The 23,476-nt window shown below is 47.4% G+C and overlaps 1 protein-coding gene across 1 annotated transcript in view; it reads left to right on the forward strand.

The window, feature by feature from the left end:
* Positions 1-23,476, forward strand: part of HSPH1 (heat shock protein family H (Hsp110) member 1) — a 44,650-nt gene that overhangs the window by 16,211 nt on the left and 4,963 nt on the right. Inside the window, exons 6-15 of the mRNA XM_088460255.1 lie at positions 820-953; positions 1,045-1,289; positions 1,379-1,607; positions 7,795-7,901; positions 9,895-10,028; positions 10,687-10,895; positions 11,166-11,288; positions 18,400-18,537; positions 18,944-19,069; positions 19,213-19,320. Of these exons, the coding sequence (XP_088316381.1) occupies positions 820-953; positions 1,045-1,289; positions 1,379-1,607; positions 7,795-7,901; positions 9,895-10,028; positions 10,687-10,895; positions 11,166-11,288; positions 18,400-18,537; positions 18,944-19,069; positions 19,213-19,320 (1,553 nt within the window). The remainder of the gene's footprint in view (positions 1-819; positions 954-1,044; positions 1,290-1,378; positions 1,608-7,794; positions 7,902-9,894; positions 10,029-10,686; positions 10,896-11,165; positions 11,289-18,399; positions 18,538-18,943; positions 19,070-19,212; positions 19,321-23,476) is intronic.

The raw sequence follows: 23,476 nt of genomic DNA on the forward strand, positions 1-23,476 counted from the left end.
TGTCAATGTTGAGTGACAGCTCGCCCCGTTTCGAAGGCGGGCCGGGGGGGTGGCAGCCCAAACGGAGGCGTTCCTATGGGAACGCCTACCGTTTGGGGGAGGCCCCATATCACTTGTGATGTCAGTGGAGAGCTTCCGGCTCTGACAGAGCCAGAAGCTCTCAGGGGCTTACGACAAGTGAGACCATACCCTAGGGTCTCGTCGTAAGCCCCGATGGTCGCGATGGTCTCTGACCATCGCGACCATCACCCGAGCGGTCGTTAGAGCTGTGGGTGTAAACCCACAGCCTAACGACCAAAACAGAGGCGGGCGGTCAGGATGCAAGCGGCCGCCCAGTTTCTGAGCGACCGCTTGCATCCTCCGACCGCCTCTGAATGAGGGCCTGTATCCCTGTGGATCCTATGGACTTTGAAGAAATAGAGTTAACAAAGGTAAGTCTACCATAACTCTTAATATCTTCTTACAGTATATTGATCAATATAGCAACATTTGATTATAAGTATACATCTAATTGCCTGGATGTGCAGGCATTTGTGCAGAGTCCCATTTTGATTGTCCAACTGTGTGAAAGCATGCTTGTTGTTCCTCCATTCTGGTGTATAAGCCAGAGAGGTGAGAACCAGCATTGTAATTGCTGCTCATTCTTTACTTATTTGGTTTAATGGCCCTCTCAAGATAACATGATTAAAAGAAAAAAAAAAATGTAAAATATCTGTTCAGTTTTTTTTTTTTTTGTATTACACATTTACGTTATGATTGGACAGTAACTTTCATAAAATTAGCGTGTTTATTCAATAATGTCATTTTTACATTTTAAAGTTGCATTGAACTATGGGATTTATAAGCAGGACCTCCCAGCTCCAGAAGAGAAACCCAAGACAGTGGTTTTTGTTGATATGGGACACTCGTCTTTCCAAATCTCTGCCTGTGCTTTCAACAAAGGCAAATTAAAGGTATGATTATCATAACTTTTAAACAATCATTGACTACTTGGGCCTAAAATTCTGGTCTAATAAAGTAATCAACCCAAGTCCTCCTTTGTAGGTTTTAGGAACTGCCTTTGACCCATATTTGGGAGGAAGGAACTTTGATGAAGAGTTGGTTGAATACTTTTGTGGCGAGTTTAAGACCAAATACAAACTGGATGTAAAGTCCAAAATTCGAGCTCTTCTGCGTCTGTACCAGGAATGTGAAAAGCTGAAAAAACTGATGAGCAGCAATAGCACCGACCTCCCTCTCAATATTGAGTGCTTCATGAATGATCTAGATGTGTCGGGACGTATGAACAGGTGAGCAGCATTTTTTGCCAAACCCAATGTTTCTGTTATGGGCCTGGAGCATGTTCATGTTATCTGATGTAGGATGTGTTCTCTTACAGGTCACAGTTTGAAACGCTGTGCGCTGACCTCCTGCAAAGAATCGATGCTCCTTTGCGCTCATTAATGGAACAGATTCATCTTAGAGTTGAAGACATCAGTTCTGTGGAGGTCATTGGGGGAGCTACTCGTATCCCGGCTGTGAAAGAGCAGATCGCCAAGTTCTTTGGGAAAGACGTCCGCACCACTTTAAATGCAGATGAAGCGGTTGCAAGGGGCTGTGCTCTCCAGGTACGCAGAATGACTTGACTTTCAAATTTATTTTGCGTCCTGCTGTGGGTGTCAGGTTTGACGCAAAGTTTGAAGAGAAAACATTAAAAGTCTGCACTGAAAAGGTTAATCTGAAAATATAATCGATTAACCAACCTAGGTAAAATAATTCACTAAGGTAATCCACTGTACATTTAAAGCGGTTGGATTCGCACCATGGACAGTATACTCTATACTTCAGTTGGACCCACCCTGAAATCCTTCACCTGTTATTGACACAACGTTTAGCAGAACATGCGAAAGGAACGCAGCTTATTACATTTTCCTTTAGAAACATATACATTTATCTCCAACCACCTGTAATATCCAAAGCTATTTATGCTAATCCAAAATCGGTTAAAAAAAGTAGCATGGTTCCCTCCATTAATTCCCCATAATCTGATTTTAGAAGCTTTTTAAGTATTTTTACTTATTTGAAATATGAGCCATGTTCGGTAGGTTATGCCACAGTTACCAAGGCTGTCATGTAATAAGATGTAAAGTCTTCTATAAAATGGCTTATTTACCTGACACTTGCTTGTGCTGGCACAATATTTACCTACAGTGTATTGTTTAGAAATGATGAGCTGAGTATTCTATGAGGGCCATTCCTGCATTAAACCCCAGAGAGACACTGTATGTTGAATGCAGTCACTTGATGTATGTTGGTGAGGAACCCTTGTGGTTAGGAAGAGGACTCGATGGAGGTCACTCTATCTACCCCAGTTTGTTTAATTGAGCTGAATGCAAATAAATAATGAAAGGGGCTTATACTATTTTACAAGAGTAATTCAGAGATTGACCAAGTCCGTGTCGGTGCTGCATCTTTGGACGCTGCGGATCTGAGAACATATGCAAATGATGCAGGTGCCGTCTTCTGTAATGAGATGCCCATCGCCAGTTTCTTACATCCACTGCATACGTCTGAAGATGCAGCATCAGATGAACATTGCGAACATCTCTTGGACACTCTCTGACATCTCAGCAACTCTATGGTTGCTCAGAATGTCCTCCACAACTAAGCTGCTAAGGCCAGTGAATCTGCATCCAGAGACTCAGTCACTGGTTCTGGCACGCCCCTAAACCCTGGCGACACACCTGCGTTTTATACTCCTCCCAGTTACCGACCCCAAATGCCTACAGTCTGTCAATCAAACTGTCTGAAGACGCACTGCGACCTGCGTTGCAACAATACCACCACAACACGTGCAGTGCTGCTCAGGTACAGACTACAAAGCAGAGGCCAGTTCTGACCGAATGTAAACTGCGTCCACCTCTGAAACCGGCTCAGAATGTGGAGTCTATGGGCCTGATTCAGTGCACGTGCAGAACGGGTATGCGATCCCGCTCACAGATTGTCAGTGATTGACAGTCTGCTGCCGTTTGTGCGGGGAGGGGGCGGCAATGGCCTTCGTTTCCTGAAACAGAGGCGTATTGCGGGGGGGGGGGAGTCAGGAACTCCGTAGGCTGACGGAGATTTCCTGGCCTCTTCGTCTCAACCGCAGAGGCCAGTTGTGTGACCACATGGGTCATCTCAGCTGGCCGATTATTACGCAGATTATCCGACACTTTGAACAACTCAGCTCGGATAAGTGATGCACAAGAGGCGTGATGCCTCCTGCTGCATTACCATATCTGCATATCTGCAAGAATTGCAATTGCAAAGCTGCCTGTGTGCATACATCATATCTGTAGCCTGTGTGCAGCTTTGCAATTGCGATCCTTGCTGAATGAGGCCCTAAATTATGGTGTGTGCGCTCTCTGATGGGACAAGCACTGTCATATGAAGAAGCAGTGAGTAAGCATGATTCAGAGGCGTGCCTTGTCCGTGGTATTGCCCATAAGGTTATTCCCATTTGTGCAGAAACTGATTTACCTTTTGGCTACCGAATGTTGCTATAGAGACTGAGTAAGTGGGAATGAAAGGGAATTCTTCAATGCTAATTACATTTAATGTGTCTGTTAGGACAGAAGCTAGACCTCTAAGATGAGCTGCAATGAGGTTTAAGGATGGGTAATGATGGCAGAGATCAGATGGTTCGTCGCCATCTATGCCAGCCTATCAGCGATGTGGGGTGTTGTGTGGGTTTTTTGTTTGTTTGTTTTTTCTGTTAACCCATAACAGCCATTCATAAGGATTGGTAAATTTATGAAATAAATATATATATTTATGTATGAGACAAAATCTTATAATCCGGCACTAACCGGATACGTAACTACTCCGGTGCCTTTCTTAATGAGATTCCAAGTCCCCAAATGTATGGAAGGTGAAGAAGGCGGCACTCTGAGACTGAGAAGAATGTAAAATACAGTGTGCATTTCTTGTCGTTTTAAAGAACGTATCTATTTCCGTGTGTCCTGAAGAAAGATACGTATGTTCTTTGAATTGTTGGCAAATAAACACAATATTTTACCATCTTCCCAATCCGCGTGCCGCCTTCTTTGCCTGATATTGTGTATGTGTGTGTGTGTGTGTGTGTGTGTGTGTGTGTATATATATATATATATATATATATATATATATAATGTTTCCAGGTCCGGCACTCCAGATAATAAACCAAATCCTGCAGGGGTGCCCTCACATAGGGATAAATAGACGCATGAAGGTGCAGCACTCCCCTCTCAATAAATCAAGCAGAGACCAAAGGATCAATAGAACGTTTCAGTACTTTTAGTACTATCTTCAATATATACAACCGTATATGGTTGAAGATAGTACTGAAATGTTCTATTGATCCTTTGGTCTCTGCTTGATTTATTGAGAGGGGAGTGCTGCACCTTCGTGTGTGTGTATGTATGTATGTATGTATATATATATATATATATATATATATATATATATATATATATATATTTGCAATCCCTATTATCCAGAATAAGGATTTTTGGTACTTACTGTTGAATACTTTTTTAGAGTCAGGCTGGGGGACACAGGACCATGGGTTGTAGGTGGGAAGGTGTGGATTTGGCACTAAACACTGAAATCTATAACTCCTCCCCTCTGCAACCCCTGACTTCAGTACAACTTAAAAAGTGCCTGCTGAGGAGAAGTCTGGTACCAGACGCCCCACATCAGAATAAGCCTTTGAGATCACTGAGCGGAGCCATCTTGCAATAGTCTGCTTCGTCTGCTGCTGTGCGGGGCCTGGCCCCGCACAGGGCCAGATAAATGGCTTGGAGCTCCAGCACATTTATCGAAAAACCGATGACGACCAGGTGCCCTGGAGACAGTGGTTCTCCGTCACCACTCCCCAACCGCTGAGACTTGCGTCTGTGGTGACAATGATCCAGTTGGTATTAACCAGGGACCGACCCTGGAGAAGGTGATCGGTAATCAGCCACCAGCGAAGTGACTGACGAGTGCTGCCTGACAGAACCAGCAAATGAGAAGAGAGGTCGTCCAAGCGGCCCGTCCAATTCCGGAGAATCGCCCACTGGAGAATCCGTGAATGGAAGCGGCCGTACTGGATGGTCTCGAAGTGAAAGACATAACGTACCCAGTAGCTTCATGCCCAGCTAGACGGATGGGCGAGGGTTAGACCGCACTTCCCTGACTAAGTCCTGAAGGGTTCGGGCTATGGGCTCGGGCAAGAAAACTCTTTGCAGTGCCGTATCGAAGATCACCCCCAGAAACATCAGACGTTGGCACGGCGTGAGGTGACTCTTCTCGAGATTCAGTATCCACCCGTGATACTGTAACACCTGAACCGTGTGATCCAGGTGGAGCTGAAGTTTGGCAGCCAAATTCGCCTTCACTAGTAAATCGTCTAAGTAGGGTACAATAGTTACCCCTTCGGAATGCAGCAGACTCTCCATCGCTGCCATGATCTTTGTGAAGAACCGCGGAGCTGTAGCCAGTCCGAAAGGTAGAGCCTGGAATCGGTAATGAGCTCTCCCAGCTGTGAACCTGAGTAGAGAATGATGCCCCGCCCAAATCTGTTTGTGGAGATATGCGTCTTTGATGTCGAGAGACGCCAAAACTTGTTTGCCGACATAGCCTGGATCACTGATCGGAGCGATTTCCATGCGGAACCAATCTACCTGTAGGCTGGCATTCAAGGCTGGCAGATTTAAAATCGGCCGATAAGTGCCGTTGGGCTTTCGGACCAGGAACAGGTTGGAGTAAAAACCCAGTTCATGTTGAGACTGTGGAACTGGTGCTATAACCCCCTCGGAACAGAGGGAACTGAGCCTGGATTAAAGCCAGTCTCTTCTCCTGCTCCCTGGGCAATGCAGTGGTGAAGAAACGTTTGGTGGTGGCCCCCTTAGGTCGATCACATAACCTCAGGAGACAACGCCACTTTCCCAGACATCTGCTCCCGAAGCTACCCACCAGTCTCTGAAAAGGAGGAGATGGCCCCCCCACCTTCTCCAAGACCGGATGGGCTGAGATCCTGTCAGGTACTCTGCTTCTCAGGTGCCCTAGCACCTGGGTGCCTGAATGTACCGGAGAATCTACCCCGTGGCGCAGAACCCCTACTGGGGGAAAAATCGTCCTCTGGCCGTTTGACCTCTAACCGGTCCCCACCCCACCCTCGAAAAGAAGAGCGAAAGACTCTGAATCTTGAGCCCTTTTGCTTCTGGGGCATCACAGCCAGGAAAGTGCTCTCTCCACCTGTCGCCTGGGATATGATAGTGTCCAGCTCGGAGCCGAAGAGGATGCCTCCGCCAAAAGGGAGAGATTCTAAAGCGCATTTAGATTCGGCGTCCACCTCCCAGGCGCGGAGCCAGAGTGCTCTGCACGCCACGACTGCCGTAGCTGAGACTCTAGAGGAAATCTACGCCCCATCTTGTACGGCCTCACACATAGGACCTGATTCAGACCCACTCGCTAGATGCGGCTGCTCGCTCCCAGCGTATGGAAATTCAGCTAAGTGACGTCAAGGCAGCCGCTCGCACGGCAAGGCATAAGCACGCCCATTATGTCTTGGCGAGCGATCTCTTTGTGTTTACAGACGCCCGCCAGCTTGTCTTTTAGCCACCCACTAGCGTACGTCATCTCTAGGAAGTATATACAACCATCTGCACATCTGGTTCCATCTGATCTGACCACAGTGCTTGCGGTTCACTGTACCCTACCGCAAGCACTCTATTCAAGCAGGAGATGTGTAATATGACGCTGCCTGTTAATTATGCACGCCCCAGAAACTGCGTTAAAACACCACAACTCCACTCCCCCGTTACTACTGGCCTGCCCCTGTTACCACCCACAAACGACCTCTCCTGTCACTCAAACCACTGGGCTGTCTTTGCAGGGCGAGCTAGCACATTACGATCGCTCGTACTAGTTTGCGCAGGAGCACTGCGAACTACACGCATGCGCACATTAGCGAACATCGTCTGCAACGAGCAGCCGCTTGCTAGCGAGTGGGACTGAATCCGGTCCATAGTCTGCTGCCGCACAAATCAGTTCCAGCAACTCCTCTCTGGATGAGTGACCGGAAAGGCCTGCCACTAATTTGTCAGCCCACGTTTCCATGGCTCGAGACATCCATGCAGATGCCAACAATGGGCGAATAACAACCCCGGCGCCCATAAAAATACTCCTAAGGTATCCTTCCAACTTATTATCAGTGGATCCTTACAGGAGGCTGCCCCTTGGACCGGGAAAGCCTTGTGCTTGGCTAAACAAGCCACGGTCGCATCCACTCTGAGGCAGCTCCCACTTAGCGACCTGCTCCTGTGGAAAAGGATAAAGGGCTGCAAACTTAAGAGGCGTAGCGTACTTTTTATCCAGGGTCTTTCATGCTTCTTTAAATAGATCCGAGAGATCCTGAGAAGCTGGAAAACAAATGACCCTCTTACGCCTTCGCTTGAACGGCCCCTCCGCCGCTGCAGAGGCGTCAAGATCCAGGCAGTCAAAGCACTGTCGTACCGCCATAATTAGGTCTTCCATACCCTGAGATGACTCCTCATTCTCATCCTCCTTGCAACCCATGGTCCAGTGTCCCCCAGAGAAAACAATGTTTTGAGGAGATTTGTTTGCTGCTCAGTTTTGAAGCATTTTTACAGTCTTTAATGACTAAATTGCTCGGAGTGAGGCACAAGAGGAAGAGAGTCTTGACGCCCCAGTTCTGAAAGAGAAGATCTACTGAGTTTTGTCCTGACGGCAATGAATATATCCTGATAATTACATGGTGTGTTTTATGTTCATCCCTTTCCTGTGCAGTGTGCCATTCTATCACCAGCCTTCAAAGTGCGAGAGTTTTCCGTCACAGATGTGGTGCCTTATCCTATCTCACTGAGATGGAGCACAGAAGCAGATGAGGCTGAAGGGTAAGACGTGACTTATAAACATGAAGCTATATTTCTAAGCAAAATGATGTCCATGCCTTCAAATATTTTATTTACTAAAACAAGCTAATGTATGTAGTGTTTCTTCATTGTAAAACCGTTTATTGGGCCACTTTAGCAATAGTACCGCATGGATGGTTCTAACTGTAAAGGTGCATACACACGTAACGATTTTGTAACCAACAATTGATTTTCTGTCAGATTTTCCCTTGAATAAGTGAACGATTTTTTTGTAGTGTAATGAACGATTTTTACAACGATGAATGAAAAATATTCCTTCCCTTAATGAAAATCGTTATGTTGGACAGTCTGAAATGGACGATAAACTACAAACGGGAGCGTGTTTGAACGATTATCATTCATCGTTATAACTCACGCGGAACGATTTTTTGAACGATAACGACATAGTTAACGACAAATTGTTACGTGTGTATGCACCTTAAGATAAGGTCATCTGCTGCTTCTATAAGTAGTGGTGTCCTCATTCTTGAAATTTAAACAAAATAACTTGCACCTACTGAGTCACTTGTAGTGAAAGATCAAACCAATATCTCTAGCAGCCAACCAGCACTAAGACCTGGAGAATGCCACTCTCCATACACAAAGGTGGTTAAGGAAAAAAAAATAGTGCAGTAAACTGAGGTGCTCAGAAATTATCGTATTAATTCATATTCCAATATAACAGATTTATTAAAAAGATTCACAGATTCAATGACTCCCGGGAGTACATATAAATAATAATGTACACAATACTGCTATAAAAATAATAGAAACCTAAGGAGTAAATAAGCCTCAGCGTTCAGCCGGCAACAAGCGAAAGCCCCACAGATGACTCGCGCTGCTGCACAGGCAATCCAGGGGGTCAGCTGATCGCAGGCAGGGAGCTGTAATACCTCCGGCGGTCCTCTGCTATACAGAAGATATTCAATGAGCTAGGCCGGCTGAACGCTGAGGGTCTGCTATGGACAGTGAGTATTAATGAGGAGACTGGATATTATGACTTTTTTTTCCACACATGCGGAATTACCATTCTTTTATTTACAGCATAACCGGACTGAGGATCAGAGCTATACCAGAGCTCATTAACATATGCAAACGTATGACTTAGACCTTGAGTCTTAAGGAGGACTAGAGAGGAAAATAAGCTAATTGTCCTCATTTACTCCAGGAACACTATTAGACACACTGTAATATATTGTGTGCTCAAGTTGCTACTGTTGCAATATACCTTCCATTGAAACAACTACAGAATAGCGTTTTTTATTATATGAAGGACTATTGCTTTTTTACTCTGTCTATTTTTATAGCAGTATTGTGTACATTATTATTTATATGTACTCCCGAGAGTCATTGAATCTGTGAATCTTTTTAATAAATGTTATATTGGAATATGAATTAATACTATAATTTCTGAGCGCCTCAGTTTACTGCACTATTCTTTTTTCCGTGTCATCATTCTTGCTTACTTTAAGGATCTCCCCTCCGGGAGATCTAACTGGCAAGTGCAGGGTGGGTTTCTGCCCTGTGATTTGTGTCGCCATGGCCATGCCCACCGATGCAAATTGCATCAACAGACCCCCCCCCCCCCTAACGCCCTGTCCTGCCCGTTTCACTAGTAAGTGGACGGAATGACATGCTCTACTGGGAGTATTTCCAGAAAGTCAGGAGTCTCCCAGACATGATGTGTAAAGAGTTAGGCCATTAAGCATGACTTAACAATAAGCTTTCTGCATTTAAAAGGCACAATTTCACCTGCACTGCTTTCAAAAAGAATATTTGACATCGGGCCAAATATAATAGCTCGTGTTTTTCCTTGAAACTATTCGCTGCTTTACATCTAATCTTGCCAGAATAGTGCCGGCTTTCCTAAATCACGGGCTATTACTTTTGACCCAAAGCCTCACACTAGTGAGAGAATGATACATTGCATTCACTTTAATGTTCAGTAAAATATTTTCATCTGCTCCTTTTATAGGATCCATGAGGTCTTCAGCAGAAACCATGCAGCTCCATTCTCTAAAGTCCTCACGTTCTACAGGAAGAATCCATTTCAGCTTGAAGCCTTTTATTCTGATCCTACCACCATCCCGTATCCAGAACCTAAAATAGGTAAGGTATCCTCCATCGCCATGGCATTGTCTGTTGTGCATGTTAGTGCTGTGTGTTCATTTATTAATCATTCCTAAAGTACTTTGATCACTCCATGGGCACCCATTACCATTTATAGTGTCACCCTTGCTGTAACACCAGCCTTACTGTATAGCAACGTTCCCTTACACAAGAGCAGAAGGAGAATATGAGCCCATTCTACTATAAGGATTCTCTGTATCCTCTGCAGCTTTAAACTTTACAATTTACAGTCCCCTAATTACAGTAGTTGTCTTATATCCGTCGATGGGATATTTAAGCTCTATGTACTTTCATTGGCATTAAAGTGGTAAATGAATGTAATAGTAACTTAAACATATGGAACATACTTAATCCTTCTAATTTATTTTAAATCAAATAAGATACTGTAGGCAATGCTGTAGAGTAGGCCTGGTAAACCTGTGACTCTGCAGCTGTTAAACTACAAGTCCAAGCATGCTTTACCAGCTGACCGATGGGAGGGTATGCTGGGACCTGTAGTTTAACAGCTGGAGAGAAAAAGGTCGGCCAGGCTAGCTATAGACGAAACGTGGTGGCTGGATTGCTAATACTTGACCAGCCTCTTCCATGTGCAGACAGGCGTCTAGTTTATTAGGCTAAAACTCCTATCTTGTTCTAGGCCAGTTTGTTGTTCAGAACATATCTGCATCTAAAGATGGAGAGAAGTCTAAGGTGAAAGTGAAGGTTCGGGTCAATACACACGGGATCTTCAGCGTTTCCACCGCGTCTGTGGTGGAGAAGATGGAGGTGGAAGAAAACGATGACCATGCTCTGGATAGTGTGGTGGAGATGAAAAATGAAGGCACTACAGAAACTATGGAAAACTATGTAAGTAACTCTCAGGTACTGATGGCAGGATGCTGTAGTGGACTCTTTAGCATGTGCTTGGTCAGCATAGAAGTTGATCATATTGGCTTTTTTGGTTAGCATCTAGGACATGATCTGTTTTAGTGTAAGTGTAAGGTGCATATATATAGACTCTGCCATTAGTGCGCGTGTATGTTACATTCCCTTTGCTCCTACAGCAGTCAGTTTGCGGTACTGGCTCTTCTCAGACCATCCCACATCATACATCTTTGTGCCTGGGTTTTCTTTCAGAGGCCTGTCCAGCAAGAAACCCATGAAGCTGGACCACAGCCCCAGGTACAAACTGATGGGCAGCATTCTCCTCCTCCACCCGAGTCCACCAGTGAGGAACACAAAATGACCGAAGCTGAAAAAGTGAGTGGTTTCTGTCCTCTATGTAATATCTATTTACTGATGCTACTTACCGATGTATAAGGATATGCTGCACATTGAGCCTTGCTACCAGTCACTGCTACGTTGGGTCTTTTTAAAAACGTGTCTGTGCTTTTCGTGAATACCCAAATCTCACCCTAGCATGGACATTAAATATGTTTGTGCTGACTGTTTATTTTGGATATATACTAAACAAAAAAATGGCTACTGTTTAGTAAGATAAGTGTCCCTGTATGTGCCTCGGGGGAAGGATTTGGAGACGAGATATTAAGTTACTAATGGCAACGTTTATCATTGGTGCTGATTTCCCAAATTAGAAATTGTCTAGTTGCTTTGATCTTCAGATGTGTTTTGTGTCCACATATAGAGGCTGATTCTGAGGTGGGAGCGAAGTAAAAAAAAGCGAGTGACTTTGTATTTGGAACAAACCATACTGAAATGCGAGGGGGGCACACGCATATTTGCATGCACGTTAAATTCTGGCTGCTTTTGCATGAGCCCACACATACTGGGCAGCTTTACAATGCAATTTAGATCTCCATTAGGACAAACCCCTCCCCTCCCAAAGCTAAATCTCTGCACATGTTACACCTGCCCCACTTGATGTGCAGCATGGTCTTACCAAGGTGCGAAGTTACTTGCTTTTCTACTTCAGGGTCCATAGGGGTCCACAGGGTGACCTTGGGGGTATATAGCTGGATCCTCGGGCACCACGGAGTTAAAGCTTTTAGCTGCTCCCAGGATGCACTTGGGTCCATCCTCCCCTATACCCCGTCCCCGAGCCACAGGCACCTCAGTTTAAGATGGTGCCCGGCCGGAGTCGGGTCACCCTGCGGGGGGGGGGTCTGCAGGAGCAGCCCCCTAAAGCTTTTTATTTATTTTTTTTAACTAAGTTAAATTTATTTTATTTTTACTTCAGTTTTTTTCTCCAGAGCGGCAGCGATAGGCTGTCTGTACAGATGCCCACGCTGCCGCTCCTTCTCCCTGCTGGCGCCGCGACGCCAGCCCTGAACTGGGGATCGCGGCGGGGGAAGCCAGAGTCTGTACTAGCCGGACTCTGGTTTCCCCCGGGACTGCTGCCGGAGACGCCGGGGAGATCAAGGTAAGCCGCGCACCGCTGATTAGCGGCGGTGCGCGGGTTCCTTTTAAATGCAGTCCCATGCCCCCGGTCTAGGGGACAGACCGGGGGCGCTAGCGGTGGCGGCGGGCCCCCCCTCCAGCGGAGGCATACCCCGCCAGACCACTAGACCACCAGGGTAAATAAACGGCAAGCGGGATGCCGGCAACCCGGGGGTTAAATTTGCTAGCCATAGGACGAAGCCTTCCCTGTCTAGCGGCTCCTCCCCTCAGCTCAGCGCGCCTTTCAGCACGTAGTCTGGCGTCGCTGAGCTGCAGATTCCTCGGCCACTCCTCCTCTGAGGTCTCCAGCAGCCATGTTCTTTAAGTGGCAGCGCAGATACTCTCAGGGAGCACGCGGACCGGTCCCCCTGTGTACCTCTCCCCTGCAAAAGGACAGTGTACACAGCACTATAGCCCTCCCAGACACTGAATCTGGGAGGTTGATTGTAGTGGAAAGGTGCAGTGAGTATATCTTCCTGCATGGTATGTGACTTTTGCTAGTGCTGCCTGTCTGTGTCTTTTTTCTACTTACTGTCAGTCTATACCTATCCCTTTCCTTCTCCTACAAGCCCTACAGGTGTGCGGGGGAAGGGTGTTTCTACTGACCTCACTTATATAGATCACGTATTTGTGAGGTCCGTCACATACAGTTGTGTGCTACACAGTGCCATATTGTGGGCTGTTGTCCAGCACACGGGTGAGTGCGCACGTTTTCTTCCTAAGTCATGTCTGAGGAGGAGATTGAGCACTCCGGGGCTCCGGTATTGTTCTCCTGCAGGCGCTGTTTTGCAGGAGTGGATAGGGAGGATTTGTCACAGGACGGCCTGTGCGGACGGTGCCAGGCGCTCCCTGGTATGTCTGAGCCTCCTATGTCGCAGGAGCCACCATGGGCGATGTTTTCCCAGGTGCTGGTGTCCATCGCGGACCGTCTGTCAGTCCCCGACTGCCGCCCCTACTTGGGCGTTGCCCCAGCCTGCCATCCCCCATTCCCCGGGTGTCCCACAATTATTGCAGACTCCCCCGGGGTCTCAGCCTGTTTGTCCCTATGCTGGGTTGCTAATGTATATACAGTCCACCCCTGTGGCGCAGCAGGCTGTGGTGCCGTTTCAGGCTCCTGGGGCAGCTCCTCCACCCTGGGTGGATGCGCTTTCCCACACTGTCCAAGATTTGGCGGCAGCATCTTCGGCTTTTCAGTCGATGTTGCGCAGTGACGTGCCCTCCAGGGCGTCTAAACGCACAGTTATGGCGCAGGCTGTGCACTTTTCGGACTCTGAGGGGTCCTCGGATGATGGTGAGGTGCAGGATGACTCAGTCCAGGAGGTAGACACTAAGTCTTCCATCAATGTGCGGGCTCTGGTTAGGGCGGTGCGGGCCATTCTTCTGATTGAGGATGAGGCACCCGCTCCCAAGTCGAGGTATCCTAGTTTTAAAAAAGCTAAGGTTCCTTCTGCAGCGTTCCCCTTGTCTGATCAGTTGACTGATCACATGGCGGTGGCCTGGCAGACGCCCAGTAAGCGATTCCTGCCACAGAAACGCTTGGCGTCCAATTATCCATTTCCGGAAGCGCATTGTAAGAAATGGGTAACTCCGCCTGCGGTCGATTCCCATGTAACACGCCTCATCAGGAGTGCTACTTTGCCATTGCCGTCTATATCCTCGCTGAAGGATCCTACGGACAGGAAGGTGGAGACTTGTCTAAAGTCTATTTATTCTCTCTCAGGGGCTGTAGCCCGGCCGTCCATGGCCATCTCCTGGGTGGCCAAGGCCATTGAGGGATGGGCCAACGCCTTGGAGGACACGTTTACGGATGAAGCTCCGGATGTCCAGAGGGCGTTGTTGGGACAGATGAGAGATGCCGCCTCCTACATTGGAGAAGCATCTTTGGATGCTAGCCTGCTGACCTCTAGGGTTTCGGCGGCAGCAGTGTCTGCTCGCAGATCCTTGTGGTTGAGGTCTTGGAGAGCAGACGCGGATTCAAAGAAAGGCTTGGAGGCCTTACCTTTTAATGGAGAATTACTATTTGGTCCGGACCTGGACAAAATAGTAGATACCCTGGCAAAATCCAAGTCAGCCTTCCTCCCTTCAGCTGCTACACCTGCTAAGGTCCGGAGCTCAGCCTTTCGTTCCTTTCGGGTTCAGGGCAAGGCAAAGGGTCAGTGCTTCCCGAGGCAGTCCGCACCCAAGACCGCCTCAAAGCCAAAGAAGCAAGCCTGGAGTGCTAGGCGCCCTTCTTCCAAGCTAGAAGATAAGCCTTCTGCGTGATTGGACGGGCCTCCCTCTGGGGGACCCCAGAGTGGGAGGCCGACTTCTTCAATTCGCCCAGTGCTGGCACAATACCACCACGGATGCCTGGGTGCGAGAAGTGGTCTCCCAGGGGTACGCCCTTTCTTTTCGGCACAGGCCGCCTCGCCAGTTTTTTTGCACAAGTGCTTCTCAGGACAAAACCAAGGCCTTGCAGGTTCAGGAAGCCATATAGAGGCTTTGCTGACGGCGGGGGTCATTATACCCGTACAACAGTCTCAATGTGGGATGGGGTATTACTCAACGCTGTTTCTGGTGCAGAAACCCAATGGCTCTCATCGCCCCATCCTCAATTTGAAGTCCCTGAACAGGTTTCTCAGGGTTCCCAAATTCAGGATGGAGACTTTGCGTTCCATCATTCTGGCAATGGAACCGGGGGATTATATGGTCTCCCTGGATATCCAGGACACCTACCTCCACGTGCCTATAGCAACATCGCACCAACGGTTTCTGCGGTTTGCTATTCTCCACAACCTCTACCAATTCAGGGCTCTACCCTTTGGCCTCTCCACGGCACCAAGGGTATTTACCAAGGTGATGGCGGTCATGGCGGCTCACCTTCGGAGCCAGGGGATACGGTTGCTACCGTATCTAGACGACCTCCTCTTGCTGGCGAGCTCCCCGGAGGTACTGATCCAGCATCTCCACCTGACGGTCGCTTGTCTACAGGCGCACAGCTGGTTGATCAACTGGAAGAAGTCCTCCCTCATCCCATCACAGCGGATGGTTCATTTGGGGGCCCTGCTGGACTCTCGTCAGCAACAGATTTTTCTGACTCCAGAGAAGGTCTCCTCCTTACAGCTGCGGATTCACAGATGTCTGAGCAGTGGCAGAGTGTCTGTGCACTCAGCAATGAGAGTTTTGGGGTCCATGGTGTCGGCATTCGACATGGTGGAGTTTGCCCAGTTCCATTCCAGGCCCCTGCAGGGGCTGATTCTTTCGGAATGAAACGGATTGCCACACAGGATCCGCTCTCAGATGCTGGTGTTGTCCTCGGAGGTGCGTCTGTCCCTAGCCTGGTGGCTGCAGACTGCTCATCTCCTCGAGGGGCGCCCCTTTTGGATCCCGGAATGGGTTCTGCTCACGACAGATGCCAGTCTCCGGGGTTGGGGGGCGGTGACAGGCTCCTTGTCACTTCAGGGTCGTTGGTCGGCGGAGGAAGCGATTCTTCCCCTCAACATCTTGGAACTGCGGGCAGTATACAGAGCCCTGCAGTCGTCCGGCACCGCTCTTCACGGAAGGGCCGTTCAGGTGCAGTCAGACAACGCCACCACGGTGGCGTACATCAATCACCAGGGAGGGACTCGCAGTCGAGCTGCGATGTCGGAGGTGTTCCGCGTCCTGGCTTGGGCGGAGCGCTATCTTCCAGCTCTCTCGGCAGTCTTCATCCCGGGAGTCCTCAATTGGGAGGCAGACTTCCTCAGCCGTTACGACGTGCATCCCGGGGAATGGTCGCTTCATCCAGAGGTATTCCAACTACTCGTGGACAAGTGGGGGCTGCCAGAGCTGGACCTGATGGCGTCCCGTCACAATCACAAGCTGCCCGTGTACGGGTCAAGGACAAGGGACGCAGGCGCAAGTCTGATAGACGCGCTGTCGGTGAGATGGCTGTTTCAACTGGCTTACTTGTTCCCTCCGATATCTCTGCTGCCTCGGGTCCTGCACAAGTTCAAGCAGGACGGAGGCACACTGATCCTGGTGGCCCCAGCGTGGCCCAGAAGGCCGTGGTACTCCGATCTGCGGAGCCTGTCCATCGACGCTCCGTACCTCCTACCTCAACGGCGGGACCTGTTGTCTCAGGGGCCCTGTCTTCACCCGGATCTGGGTCGACTATCTTTGACGGCGTGGCTCTTGAGACAGCCTTCCTGAGGTCTCGGGGCTTTTCTAGCTCCGTTATTACCACCATGCTGAGGGTGCGCAAGCCTGCTTCCGCGAGGATCTATCACAGAGTGTGGCACACTTACTTTCAGTGGTGCGAGACCAGAAAATATGATCCCCAGGTGTTCCGGGTTTCGCGTATTCTGGCTTTCCTTCAGTCGGGTTTGGATTTAGGATTACGTCTTTCCTCACTGTAGGTGCACGTGTCTGCTCTGTCGGTGTGGTTCCAGCGCAGGATTGCTGCTATGCCGGACGTACACACCTTTTTCCAGGGTGTTTTAAGAATCCAGCCTCCCTTGTGCCACCTGTGGCCCCGTGGGATTTGGCGGTGGTTCTTCGGGCCTTACAGGGTCCGCCTTTTGAGCCCTTGGAGTCAGTGGAGCTCAAGTGGCTAACTTTTAAGACTGTTTTCCTCTTGGCAATTGCTTCTGCCAGGAGGGTTTCAGATTTGGGGGTGCTTTCTTGTCGTCCCCCTTTTCTGATTTTTCATCAGGACAGAGCGGTGCTTCGCATTCGTCCTGATTTCCTGCCTAAGGTGGTTTCCAGGTTCCACATTAATCAGGAAATTGTTGTACCAGCCTTTCAGTTGCCTGATCTTTCAGCTGGGGAGACTTCCTTTAGACGTTGTCCGTGCACTCCAGGTTTATGTGGACCGGACTAGTTCTGTGAGGAAGTCGGATTCTTTGTTTATTCTCTTTGGTTTTCACAAGAGGGGTTGGCCTGCCAACAAACAGACTCTAGCCCGTTGGCTTCATTCTGTTATTATTGAGGCTTATATGCAGGAGGGTTTACCTGTTCCAGCCTCTGTTGAGGCTCATTCCACTCGGTCTGTGGGCCCTTCTTGGGCTGCTAGCCGTGGCGCCTCTGCTGTTCAGCTATGTAAGGCGGCCACCTGGTCTTCCATTCAGACCTTTTTGAGGTTCTATGCGTTTGACACCTTTGCCTCTCAGGATGCATCCTTTGGACGCCGGATTCTCCTATAAGCACAGGAGCGTCTCCGCCCTTAGTTGGACTGCTTTGGGACATCCCCAAGGTCACCCTGTGGACCCTGAAGTAGAAAACAAGAGATATGGTAACAACTTACCTTTGTTATCTCTGTTTCTACGAAGTCCATAGGGTCCACAGGGCACCCTCCCTGACGCACCTGGCTTCATATGGGCTCTGTGACTGGTCACCGGTTTTCCGTCTTCCATTTCTGTGAGTATGGTTCTTGTGTGTTCCAGTCTTCCTTCTCTGTTTCGTCTCCTCCTACGGCCTGGGCTGCTTACCAACTGAGGTGCCTGTGGCTCGGGGGCGGGGTATAGGGGAGGATGGACCCAAGTGCATTCTGGGAGCAGCTAAAAGCTTTAACTCCGTGGTGCCCGAGGATCCAGGATCCAGCTATACCCCCAAGGTCACCCTGTGGACCCTATGGACTTCGTAGAAACAGAGATAACAAAGGTAAGTTCTTATCATATCTCTTGTTTTTGCTTTGCTCCCAACTCAGAATCAATCCCATAGAATGCACAATGAAATGCTTTTATTTCTTGTTATACATCACTTCTTAACCTTCGGTGTCTATACTAAGATGGCATGGTGAGAGTTGTAGTTCAAAATACCGTACCGGCTGCTTAGGCCCATTCATAGAACGCTAACATTAATAGTGGTTTAATCCTCCTATAAACTTCTTTTCTATGATATTTTGTAGCTGGTTTTGCCTGCAAATAATTCTGTGTTACAGAAGTCTCTTGATAAGCTGTGAAGTATCTCCGGGTACATAATATTGATTTGATTGATCTTCTTTCACCCTATGAAGGTAACTGAAAAGAAAAGTGACAAGCCTCCTGAAGCCAAGAAGCCAAAGATCAAAGTGAAGAATATCGAACTGCCCATTGAGACCAACTTTGTGTGGCAGCTGGGGAAAGATCTGCTCAATATGTACATTGAGAATGAGGTGAGTGGGAGGGTGATAGCTGCGATTTTAAAGTCAAGTGATGAGTAAGAGAGACCTTTAGAGAATAGATGCAGAGGATGTTTGTTGCTGTGAATCATCAATAACCGCTCTCAAATCACTGGTCATATCCAATAGGATGATCATCTTAGACAATGTGTTTCATTCTTTTCAAGCTGCTATAAAGTACATCTCTAGCGGTGTCAACCATAGGATTTAAGGGAGCATATATCTTATTATTATAGCCCTTTAATCCTAGCGGCTGGAACCACCAAAGACGCAGCGGCTGGGACAATATGTATCTAATTGTGAATGATCACGTAACATTAACACCTGGCTTGGCCGGAGTGTTTGGACAAAACTCTATAGATAATCTGGGTATTTTCTAAACTTTTTTTCCAATTTGTAGGGCAAAATGATTCTCCAGGATAAACTGGAGAAGGAGAGAAACGATGCAAAGAACGCTGTAGAGGAATATGTGTATGAATATAGAGAGAAACTCTCGGGACCCTACAGCGGATTTATCTGTGATGAGGTGAGGTCATGTCCTGCTCTATGCTGTAATGGTTCTATAGCCTCCATGTGATGCACACATATTGCTAGGAGCCATTACTCAGGTGTTGGTACCGTACTTCTATTTTAGCTTTCTGGATAAGTAGCTCTTGTTCTTTTACACAGGACCTCAGTCAGCTTTCAGAGCTCCTAACGGAAACAGAAAACTGGCTATACGAGGATGGGGAAGATCAGGCGCGGCAGGTGTATGCAGAGAAGCTGGAGGAGCTGAAGGTAAAGGCCGCAATCCACCATGGAGAACAAATTATTAAAGTTCTGTAGGAAGTCCTAAACCGTTGTACGCTCTGTGTGCCTGATTAATGTGTAAAACAGAAGCCATGTTAAGAAAAGTATGTGTCTGTGTCTAGTAGCCGTAAGCTGAAATGGTTGATTATGGGGTTGATGTATCAAGCAGTGGACCAGTGGAGATGTTGTCCATACCAACCAATCAGCATCGGGGTAGCATTTATCAAGTACATTCTATAAAATGGTAGGTAAGAAGCTGATTGGTTGCTACAGTATGAGTCACTTCTCCACTCTTTTTACTGCTTGATACATCAACCTCTATGTGTATGTGTTTTTGATATTGGTTTAACTACCATATTTTTGAGGGTTAGTTTTATTAATAATCTCCATCCATCTTGTATATCTATGCACACGTACCTTTCTGCGCCCGTACTATGCACACGTACCTTTCTGCGCCCGTACTATGAATACGTACCTTTTGGCGCACGTGCTATGCACACGTTCCTTTCTGCGCCCGTACTATGCACGCGTACCTTTCTACGCCCGTACTATGCACACGTACCCTTTCTGCGCCCGTACTATGCACACGTACCTTTCTGCGCCCATACTATGAATACGTACCTTTTGGCGCACGTACTATTTGCGCGTACCTTTCTGAAGCAAAGTAATGAGGACTCCACACTCGCTTTGCAGATAAACTCATACAGTGCTTATTGATGAGTCAAAAGACTCAGGTCCAATCCACCCGGCGACTGCTTCATCCACTACCCAGAGGTTTTCTCTAGGGGCAGTATATGATTGTGGCATCACCCAAAACCTCCAGCGGCAATTACATTATAGGGCTGACTTCATCACGCTATCCCCTATGTGCAGAACAATGAGACCATCCCACAGTAAGTGGGCAACATATATGGACACATAAAACAATCATTAAGAAGCAGACCACGGAACAGCAAAGTACATAACCTACTAGATATGAAGTAGTTAGAGATATAAACACTGTAACAAACATCTAGAGGTGGTTCACACTTGTTTGTCTGCGGAGTCGCGGCAGTGATAATATGCAAATGATAGTTACAGCGTCCCCCCACCCTCTGTGGAAACTTCTGAATCCTCATGTACACACTTGTATTGTTAAGCCAGTAACACTCCCATGTCACGCCCATGAGACAGGTTTGTTTTTTTTGTGCTCCCTTCAGGCCACCTCCCAGACACTGCCCAGGAACGCCCATTCCTTTTGCCTTGTGAGCTCTGATGGCAGCACCTCCGTAGGCAACAGAGCCTTTATGCATACAGTCAGTGTAACACATGCGCAGTAACTAATCGCTCAGCTGCACAATCATCGGCATTGCTTTCAGTTAGCTTCCACCACTGATTCAGGCCCAGTGTTGTGTACCAAATACTACTCTAACTCAAAAGTGAGTGACACAAGATAATAAATGGATGTTACAGTAATAAACACAACTATAACATCTCATTAAACACATCAAGTAGACAATGCTGCAGAGTGGTGGGCGTGCAGTTTGAGGTGCAGAGTGGTGGGCAGGCATTTTGAGCTGTAATGATGAGTGATGGGCACTTTTGAGCTGTAGTGCAGGGTGGTGGACGGGCCCTCTGAGCTGTAGTGCAGGGTGGTGGACGGGCCCTCTGAGCTGTAGCGCAGAGTGGTGGACGGGCCCTCTGAGCTGTAGTGCAGGGTGGTGGACGGGCCCTCTGAGCTGTAGTGCAGGGTGGTGGACGGGCCCTCTGAGCTGTAGTGCAGGGTGGTGGACGGGCCCTCTGAGCTGTAGTGCAGGGTGGTGGACGGGCCCTCTGAGCTGTAGTGCAGGGTGGTGGACGGGCCCTCTGAGCTGTAGTGCAGGGTGGTGGACGGGCCCTCTGAGCTGTAGTGCAGGGTGGTGGACGGGCCCTCTGAGCTGTAGTGCAGGGTGGTGGACGGGCCCTCTGAGCTGTAGTGCAGGGTGGTGGATGGGCCCTCTGAGCTGTAGTGCAGGGTGGTGGACGGGCCCTCTGAGCTGTAGTGCAGGGTGGTGGACGGGCCCTCTGAGCTGTAGTGCAGGGTGGTGGACGGGCCCTCTGAGCTGTAGTGCAGGGTGGTGGACGGGCCCTCTGAGCTGTAGTGCAGGGTGGTGGACGGGCCCTCTGAGCTGTAGTGCAGGGTGGTGGGCAGTTGCAAATTGCCTTGCAAGATTGTTTAAATATGAAGTTTTCCTAATGGATGATCTGTGTTGAGATTATCTTTCTTTTAACATCATTGTCATACCTATGAAAATTAAATCAGACACATCAAAACCTATGCCATACTTGCTGTTGCAACTGAGTTTGTATTTTGAAATACATCTTTTTAGTAAGAGGATGAATAAATGTTCTTCTTGGTAGAATAGAAAGTTAGTACATCTGAGACATCTCTAGGCTCCTGGATTAGATTTCAACCAATTGAATTTGCCAGATGCATGTCAGCTAGTAACAGCCAGTGTCAGACAGTCACGGTAATTCACTAAGATCAGGTTCACATTTATAAGCAGAACCTGGCTGGTCGCTCCCCTTCATGCTCAGCACTGGTACTGTTGCTATCCGGTGCCTATGTTATAAAATGGGTCATATGATGGAGTTTGATTCTGCACTAAAAGTTGTGGTGATATTGGATCTCTGTGTTATCACGAGAAGTACAGATGTGTCCTCATACTCTGTGGCCTCGCTCACGCCAAATAGCCACTCTCGGCGCATCAGGTCCCGGACGACTCCACCGCACTGAGCGTTTCTCGCTCAACACGAGCGGATGGAAGCTAGTGTGCAGTAGGGCATTTTTATCCAAAGGTTTAGAAAAGATTTAGCTATGTATGTCTGTGCCAGATCGAGAGGGACATCAAGAAAGCTGATTCTTATACCCCTAAATGATTATCTGAATCGAATTTTACCCGGAACTGAATTCCGATCCAGGTTGAGTCTCCAATATCCAAAATGCTTGGGACCAGGGGTATTTTGGATAACAGAATATTCCGTATTTTTGGTATATTTGCATACCATAATGAAATATCTAGGGAATGGGACCCAAATATACACACACAATGCATTTGTGGAATATACACTTTATACACACAGCCTGCAGGTCATTTTATACACTATATTCAATAATTTTGTGGCTCAAAAAAAGTTTGTGTACAGAAATTAAATTCATTTATGTTCATATACACCTTATACACACAGCCTGAAGGTAATTTTATCCAATATTTTAATAATTTGTGCCTTAGACAAAGTTTGTACATTGAACCATCATGAATCAGAGGTTTCATTAGCTCAGTCATGCCAAAATTATTCCGTATTTCGGAATATTTGAATATGGGAGACTCAACCTGTAATTGATTAATTCAATTACCTTTCAGGCAATACAACGAATAAATACTCTGTCGCGTACATATATATAACCCGCAATTTGCTCATGTCCACTAATGTGTTTTGTTTCATACTCCACCATAACAATATTGGCATAAGATGTTGCCATATTTGAGTCCATTGTTTTGCTGTTTTTGTAAGAAAAGACATTTGTGAATAAATTTGTATAGAGGGTCACATCAGTCAAAAGCATTAAATAGTCTGACGTGGAGCAGAGTATACAGAGTTACTGATGGATTTTCTAAAAGCCTCCATCCCCCAATTCATGGGAATCTTGTATACAACTCGGCAGGACATAGTCAGCAAGTGGGTCAAATGTTATATTTAGCTACTCATACATTGAATGAAAAAAAAAATAAGCTAGCTAGCAGTGTAGATCCCTTCTTCAGTTTTTATACATAGTATATAACACTGATATAATCATATAATTGATTTGCTAGCAATCCAGAACAAAAATCATTAAATCCAGATTTCATTAGAATCTGACAGAATCATCTATTCTCTCCTGTCTCCTGTTTTGGGCATCCCTTGTTCAAAAATGACCTAATGGATCGTCTTACATTGTGAACACATTTTAGAATGGTTTTAGCTGCTTTGTGGAGAGTTTTTTTAGGTTAGTCCTCCTCTTATTTCCCTTTCAGAACCCAATTCAAGATTCTTACCTTCGTTTACAAAGCCCTCTCCCAAACTTCTCCCATTTAGATCTCTGATGTTAATCTCCCTTCACTCTCCTGTCCGCCCTCTTCGTTCA

The sequence above is a fragment of the Taudactylus pleione genome, unplaced genomic scaffold (assembly GCF_031769625.1).
Source record: "Taudactylus pleione unplaced genomic scaffold, aTauple2 ptg000043l, whole genome shotgun sequence".
NCBI classification, from domain to species: Eukaryota; Metazoa; Chordata; class Amphibia; order Anura; family Myobatrachidae; genus Taudactylus; species Taudactylus pleione.